The 8,757-nt window shown below is 32.0% G+C and overlaps 1 protein-coding gene across 1 annotated transcript in view; it reads right to left on the bottom strand.

Moving 5' to 3' along the window:
* Positions 1 to 3,126: 3,126 nt before the first annotated feature.
* Positions 3,127 to 8,757, bottom strand: part of LOC106473796 (proteasome activator complex subunit 3-like) — a gene marked incomplete at its 5' end in the record, with an annotated part of 14,175 nt that continues 8,544 nt past the window's right edge. Inside the window, 3 exons of the mRNA XM_022402183.1 lie at positions 3,127 to 3,999; positions 5,478 to 5,564; positions 8,648 to 8,754. Of these exons, the coding sequence (XP_022257891.1) occupies positions 3,919 to 3,999; positions 5,478 to 5,564; positions 8,648 to 8,754 (275 nt within the window). The remainder of the gene's footprint in view (positions 4,000 to 5,477; positions 5,565 to 8,647; positions 8,755 to 8,757) is intronic.

Here is an 8,757-nt window from a genome sequence, read left to right as displayed (position 1 = left end):
ACCCAAAAGTGGCAGGAAGAAAATGGTATCCAGAAGTTGCCCTGGCCGAGCCAATATCCTGACATGAGCCCCATCGAAAACCTCTGGGCCATACTCGACCGGCAAGTCCAGAAACAACAACAACAACAACAAAAAAACAACTTCGAAGAGCGATCTACTCCAAGTTTTGAAGCAAGAGTGGGCGAAAATCCCACAATCTAAAATTGACGAGATGATTCTCACGATGCCCCAAAGGATCAACGAACTCCACGAAGCAAAAGGAAGATCTACTCGATATTAATCAAATTTTAAATATATCAATTCATGAGATTATAACTGAAAAATTTCATTTTTTTCTGAAAAGTTGATGTCTATTTACTTGTGGCCACGCTGTGTACGTGAATCTGTTGAGATAATCAAATACAAAAAAGAGAGAGAGAGTAAATTTAAAATATTGAACAAGGATGATGGATATGTTGTCAGCAGATGACGTGCAATTCTTTAATATGTAAATTGTATTATGGTGATTTTTTGTTTGGGTATAAATAAGTGTTATTATTAGAAAACATTGCACTCATGAAGATGACGTAATAAACGTGTCGTATATCAAACTGTTTACAGTTTCATCGTTTTTTTTTTTATCCTGTACAGTAAATTATTTGGTATTTTTGAAACTAGGAATAGACTCATTTTTAGAATTATGTATAATAAATCATTATTTATTAAAAATGAGTTTTTCACATTGAACATTTATACAGGCGCTAATGAATTTTAATAAAAAGTGAGAGATTTAAACACTTTTTTTTGCAATAACAAGAAAAACATAAACTTATTCAATGTATTGTTAACGGATTTCCTATGTCATTTGGAAAGTTAGTTTTGTATCTAACAACTACTAATGAATGTCCCCCGGTGGGACAGTGGCAAGTCTTTGGATTTAGAATGCTGAAATCAGGGGTTCGAGTCCCCTCGTTGGACACAGCAGATAGCACAATGTGGCTCTGCTCTGCAAACACACACACCGGAATAAATAGAATGATCAAATGAAGTCTAGCGAATCCATGAATAAAGATGACCTCGTTGAGCGTGTTTATTTTTGAATTTAGGATATGACTATACTTTTCTGTAATATTTTAACCCATTGAAAAGCAGGAATGGATTTAGCGGATACTTCTATTTAATTAAAGAATACAGTAATTAACTTCAAATTGGCCTTATAGGAATTCTTATACTTGTGGTTGACTGCTATCTCTACACAAATGCATGTTTCCAGTGGCACTGTACCTTCAACAATTTATAAATGTGCAATTGACAGCCCAACATATGGTAAACGGTCATATCTTGTACATAATCTTTGACTTCTTTTACTATCATTTTCAAATTTGAGTATTTACTTATTATCATCAACCAAACTTTTTTTTTTTATCACAGTACACTAGTATGTGGTTAAGCGGCACGATTTTTAGGGTTCATCTAGCTTCTCTTTAAAATTATTATTTGGCAGTAGTGAACAAGATTCAATTTGTGGACAACAAACAACTTCAAATAAATGTTTGTTTTTTCTACCCAATGTTTTGGCTTATGCCTTTATCAAGGATCTGTGAACATTCATAGACCCTTGATAAAGGTGTAAGCTGAAATGTTAGGTAGAATAAACAAACATTTATCTAAAGATGTTTATTGTCTTCATTGAAAATGGTTTCCATCCTTCAGTCAGCACTGAAAGTTTTAAAAAAAATAATAAACTTACTGCATATTGCTAAAAACTTTTTAGGATTCCGTGTCCTGGGTTGATCACAATAACTCCGTAAACACTGCTTGACCAACGAAGAATGAAGTTTTGAGCTAGAATTCTTTGTCATATGGTACAGCTTACAAGCTTTTTAAGTGAACTCTGGTTAACAGTTAGTCATTTGATAGCTCTGGACAAGCTGTACAATCAGACAAAGAGCTCTAGCTTGAAACGTCAAAGTCTTAAAATAAAAACATTAAGAAAAAAACACTTGTCAATTGTTTAACCTATTATTTAATTTCAATATTTTTTTCACCCATGCAGTTAACGATATATTTCTTTCAATGGAGAACGAAGATTTCCTGTAGTACGTGTAGTGAAAGAAAATCATCAACGTGCCATCTAATTTTCAAGATGGTTCTGACAAATTCTAAAACTGTGAAGAAATATCTTTGTTGAAACTTTTCTTGTTTTTCACTATAAAACGCATGAACCGTTCCTCTCCTATGAAGCTACAATGTAATATTTACAGTTTGTTTTAAGTTTAGTTGTAATCATTTCAACTTCTTTCATTTCAGAAGGATAGCCTACTGTTCAAAAGCAATTGAGTTTTGGGTATTTTTCTGCTTAAAATGTACGTATAGTTCATAAGGTTTCCATGAGTAAGACAAGTTTTTTTTACGTTAGATTTGATACGAGTTCTTACTGATCATGTGATATTTTGGAACTTTTTTGTGTAGATACCTCAAAATGGTTTTAAAATAATACCATTGTATGCTAAAAAAAAGAAGATCTAAGTTTATCTTCAAACTAATAAGATTAAATTCTGTTCTATAATTTATGTTAAAAAATAAAAAGAAGAATCTAATTATTGATGGCATTCTAAAATGTCTCTCCTAGATTTGTGATATAAAAATACCAATTAAATTCTAAACATCAACTTTATAAAAAAGTATTTGTTATTGAAAAATAAAAACTTCACACTGAAGGAGACCAAGCAGAACAAGTGACTGAGAATTAAATACTTCAACGTGACTTTTTTAGCAGCTACAAGTATTTTGTTGGGATTTTCTCAAAGAGAACTTGAACAGTAATTCTGCAAGTCCAACTAAAATGAACAATTACAGTTACTATGTATAATAACTACAAATACAGATTATATTATTTTAACCTTATGCTTACATGGAAATACACGATCAATAATTGAACCGTAACTAAGAACACAATTCAAACAGCACATGTAGTTACTTCTATCATTCAAAGTATTAAAAAAAACACGAAATATACAAAAAAAGAATTTTAAAATATACTTCAGGATGTATTTTCCTGTAAAATCAAATCTAAGAAGAGAGAGAGTAACTAATTAATTTTACTTTTATCATCATGTTAGTAACAAACACAAGATTAGTACTATAGACATTGTTACAAAAAACACTTTTATTGATCCTTTGAGAAATGTATTTTAAAACAGAATGTTCCGTCAAACTGATTCATACATTACAAATATAAATTTACTATCAGACTACTTGCTGGCAACAGAAAATGTTTAAAGTGATTAACACATGTATATGTATGAGAAATTAACTTTTTCATGTAAAACAGATCATGTATAGTGCCGTAACTTCTTCATAATTTAAAATAAGACTGATTACAATTACCGACAAACACCTGCTTGTGTAAGTTGAAATTTTTAAACACGGACATGACTGATGAACAACCTTATGGAAGTAGTCAGGTGTGTCGGGTACAATTTGTGTAAAAACAAACATTTATAAAAGTGTTTAATTTCATCACTGCTATCTGTCTTTTACATAAACAATGTTTGTAGATGTAAGTTCTAGATCTAAGACAGATGAAAATTTATTTAAAAAACAGAGTAAGTTTGCCAATACCATTTTTTTACTTGTCTAGAAAATGTATATTTTAACAATATATTTATTTTCCAAACATTCTTTTTAAGAGCTACTATAATATTTCATTTATTTTTTTCTTAAGCTTCAACTTAGTTTTAAAACAACATAAAGAAAAAAAAAATGTTAAATTACTGCACAAGCTACTGTCAAAATACTCTGTATCACATAGTTTATGAACATTTAACATGTCACATGGTTTTAAGAAAAGGTGTATTTCTAGGTAAATGCGTCTTTTTATGACAACTAGAAATAAAAGTATTTTATTGTGGCCAACAAGTAATCCCATAATTACTTTCAATACATAACCTCGTTGTTCGAAGTTCGTGGCCTCTTTATTTTTTCCAGGTTTTTGGTAATAACATCATGGACTGTTGCCTAGAAATCAGATAAAAATTTCATTAGTGAATACTAGAGTAATTTCTAATATTCTACTACATCTAAAGATATTTCAGAACTTTACCATACCAGCAACTTGCAATGTCCGACTTGGACAACCGGTGCATCATTTCATTAAAAATTAAAAAAAAAAGCTTTGTTTAGCATATTTTGTTGGTTTTAGAAGCATAACATTTTTTTGGTAGTTGCAAATATATTAAAATAAAAAAAAATTGTAAAACGTTTGTAGCAAGTTAACACAGGACTGCAAGTTAAATATGATCCAGATCTAATCATCTACCATTGTAAGTGTTAAATAGAAATAGCACAGCATAGTAAAAAACCTGTTAAAACCAATTATGGATGTGAAAAGCTAATTTTATATATTAGAAAAATTCCATATAAATATTCTTTAAGTTTTTGTCTTTTAATATTTTTTTTTGTTTTTATTCACAAAAATTATTAAACATACACAAGTAGACAGTTGATTTAACCCTCTGTATAACCCTGTCAGTTTCCACTTTACTTGTATAACCTACTGTGTTGAACTGGCAATACACACACACAGGTAACTAGCTGATGACAAAGTCTCTTAATACCAAAAAAAAACAAACAATTTTTCTCTACAACACTTTATCACAGAAGTCGTGAAATCAAAGCTGTGTCATCATCAGCAGGTTGACCAACTCTTTGGAATCATTTATGCAGTGGTACTTCAGATTTTGACTCAAATAAAGCATCATTTTCTTACTCTGACTGTTCTTCAACTGTAGGAACATCATTTTGCTTTGTGATCCACTACTTCCTCCATATTCACTAGATTTTCTCATACCAATCCTTGAATAAGAGATCAATGCGACATTTATGCAGCAATACTTCAGATTTTGGCACAAATAAAGCATCGTTTTCTTATTCTGACTGTTCTTCAACTGTAGGAACATCATTTTGCTTTGTGATCCACTACTTCCTCCATATTCACTAGATTTTCTCATACCAACCCTTGAATGCAACATGTGTATCTTTGCTTTAAACCTCAGAGCGAGATGTAATAGTTTCACCGTTAATAGTCTGTACTTGGCTACAAAGTAAATGATGACGACTGATGTTGCTTATAATCTTTTTATATTGCTTCTAGAATGTTTTTTCTCAAGCTTGCAGAACATTTTCAGGAAGGAGCTAGAATGTTCCAGAAATTTCTACAGTGTTCTGGAAGTGGAGCTCTATAACTCTCCTGCACATTTAATGAAAAAAAAAAGTTACATCATTGGCATAAAACAAGATGTAAACCCCAGGTGGTATAAGTACAGAAAAAAAAAGTCATCAAATCTTCATTATGGAAAACATGAAATTGGAAAAAATGTGAATTGTTAGTTAGAATCAGTTATAATAATGAAGAAACTGTGTGTCACAATCACTCTGGCTCAACCTGTGATGAGTAATATAGCAGTTTTCAAAATAATACAGAAAATATGACTTACATAATGATTTTTTACTTCACTTAGCACTAATCTTAGTCCAAGATATTCCTTTTCATCGAGCTCATCTACTGTTCGCCGATAATCCTCCTGCAAGTCAAGCTTATCATGAATTTCACATTCTAAGTTCATACAAGATATTACAGAATTATTGTACACTACAACTGTAAAAATATAAATTACAAAACGCATACTCTACGAGCTATTATGTTCAATTTCTAATATGAGTAAATATTAATAAAGTTTTAAAAATAAAGCAATATCATATGCTATATCATGTCCAAAATTAAAAATTTATTAACGAGTATGTAATGTTATTACCTCACCTCACAACATTATTCAAAGTAATCTCTTAAAGCCACCAATTTCACTCAATCATTAAAGCAACAATACAGAGCTAAACCTTGCTTTATCATTATGCTTACCAATATATTGTAATTTTTCTCAGGGGTATTTTTTTCTGCTGAGAAAATACAGAAAAGTGTTAAGTTATTCAAATGGTTAAAGTTTAAGAAATGTGTATAGTATTTATATTCAGCAAATAGATACAAACAAATGCAATACGACAGAAAAGGACAAATTCATACATTGTGGGGAACGTTAACATTAGGTATGTAAGCCCTTTGCCTGATATCATGTTTCCATACAGTTTATCAAGGAATGACTGTAGAATGTTGTTCTAAGTATTCTGTAACACATTCCACAATCCATCAATGTTGTTTTGTTACCACGTAACTTTCACAGCATCCAAATAACTCCCATATGGCCTCAGTGATGTTTATATTAGGACCTTGTGAAGGCCACAACATCATTGTAATGTTCCATCAGCCTTTTTTTTTACATTCCAAGTACAATGGTTGTATTCTTGGTGTCTTTGTCATGCTGAAAGATGAAATTCTGCCCAATGAGACTCATTTTTGAAGGAATGGCATAATGGATCAGAATCATGGTGGCAGTCAACTTTATGCGAGTCCCAACACCCCTGGCTGAGATACAGCCCAATAATTGTACTTATCAATGGTTGTATTCTTGGTGTCTCTGTCATGCTGAAAGATGAAATTCTGTCCAATGAGACTCATTTTTGAAGGAATGGCATGGTGGCAGTCAACTTTATGCGAGTCCCAACATCCCTGGCTGAGATACAGCCCAACAATTGTACTTATCAATGGTTGTATTCTTGGTGTCTCTGTCATGCTGAAAGATAAATTCTGTCCATTTTTGAAGGAATGGCATGGTGGCAGTCATCTTTACGCGAGTCCCAACACCCCTGGCTGAGATACAGCCCAACAACTGTATTTATCCACCCGTATGATTTACAGTAGCTTTCATGTACCAACTGATATACAACTCTTCAGTTCATCTTTGAATAAATTCCCATTGATTATTGATAAACAGATCAAACTTACTCATCTGTAAATAGCACTTTTTTTTCAGGTTTCAACATCCCACAGTTATATTTATTTTGCCAATTTCAGTGTTTTTGTTTTGTTGCCTCTTCTCAGTAAAGGTTTCTGAGCAACTACACGCCCATCAAGTCGATGTGTATCTTAATGTTTGTGAAGCAACATTAACGCCTGTACTGGTATCAAGGTCATTCACAAGATCTCTACTGGGTCATCGAATGTTTACTGAGGAATTTTACATCACCTTTGGATAGTTTGGGTTTTCTTCCTGGATGACTCTGTTGTCAACAGCACCAGTTTCATGAGCCCTCTTTAGGGTCTTGCATATAGATCTGGGTGAAATGTTCAATCAGGCTGTGTCCCGTCAATAGGAGTAGCCTTCTTTAGTTAAAACTTTGATTTCTATATGCTTTTTGTGTGTAATTTCCTTCACAGGATCCATCAGGTTCATTACGAGTTTGAAACTTTAAAACTCACTGATTATTACGATATATAGGCCCTGTGTTGGTTTAGCACTTTCAGATTGGTTGTCTGACACATAATCATGTTGTGCTACGTAAAAACAACACTGAATCAGGCAACATTATTTTTACATAAAGAATATTATTCTATCCTGTGTAAGTTGCATATCAAACCCACTTTGTTTCGATAATTATCTCCAATATTGTAAATACTGAAATTGATGTTTCTGTTGCAACTGAAATAAAACCACTGATGGTTGATGTCATAACTGAAATAAAACCTCTGACCATGAACAACTTATTCTTTTAGGAATGAGTAAATAAATAAGTTCTCATCAACCATCAGAGGTTTTATTTCAGTTATAACATCAACCATCAGAGGTTTTATTTCAGTTATGACATCAACCATTGTGGTTTTTATTTTTTTAGTACAAAGCTACATAATCAGCTATCTGTGTTCTGTCCTCCATGGGGATTTGAACCCAAGATTCTGGTGTTGTAAGCCTGTAAACTTACTGATGACTCATCAGGGGAAACTTCTGTCAGTTGATTATCATGTAATTCAAATCTTAATAATCCTATTGTTTGTTCGTAGTTAAGTATGTGTGCTATGCCCACCACAGTACTAAATCCTATTGTAATAACTTTATAGATGCAGTTAGTAATTTGTACTTGAACATTAAATACCATAATAAAGTGTCATTAAATCAACGTTTTCTTATCTATAAAACAGATAACTGCAGAAGTCTTCTTTACTTGTAAAGAAATTGATAAATTATCAATCTCTCTTAAACTACGAAGAGGTACATTGATTTAACAAATTTAAATATTCTGCAATTGCTAATTAAATAAGTTTTAGTAAGTTTAAAGTGCCCCACTATTTGCAACTAACGTAACTGAAACATCTGTGTATAAAAACTACTGCTTGTTTTATAAGAGCTTTTCAATTTTAATGTGCCAAGTTTAAAAACGTTGTTTAGTAACAGATTTGTTGCTACATCTTGTAATATACACAATTCAGAACTTTTGCTGGAGTAATGTCTGCCTTGTTCTCACTGCTTGTAATGAGATGTTTTTCAACTTACTATGTCAGGATATTTTGCAACTTTTGATACAATTTTAGCTCTTGTCAGAACTTTTGCTGGAGTAATGTCTGCCTTGTTTTCACTGCTTGTAATGAAATGTTTTTCAACTTACTATGTCAGGATATTTTGCAACTTTTGATACAATTTTAGCTCTTGTCAGAACTTTTGCTGGAGTAATGTCTGCCTTGTTTTCACTGCTTGTAATGAGATGTTTTTCAACTTACTATGTGAGGATATTTTGCAACTTTTGATACAATTTTAGCTCTTGTCATATAGTATCGAGACAGCTGATCAAAGTACGAAGCACCTTCGCTTTCCACTGTTCTAATTTCTC

The sequence above is a fragment of the Limulus polyphemus genome, unplaced genomic scaffold (assembly GCF_000517525.1).
Source record: "Limulus polyphemus unplaced genomic scaffold, Limulus_polyphemus-2.1.2 Scaffold6509, whole genome shotgun sequence".
NCBI classification, from domain to species: Eukaryota; Metazoa; Arthropoda; class Merostomata; order Xiphosura; family Limulidae; genus Limulus; species Limulus polyphemus.
Note: the sequence above shows the minus strand (reverse complement) of the source record. Positions and strands in the feature narration are given on the sequence as shown.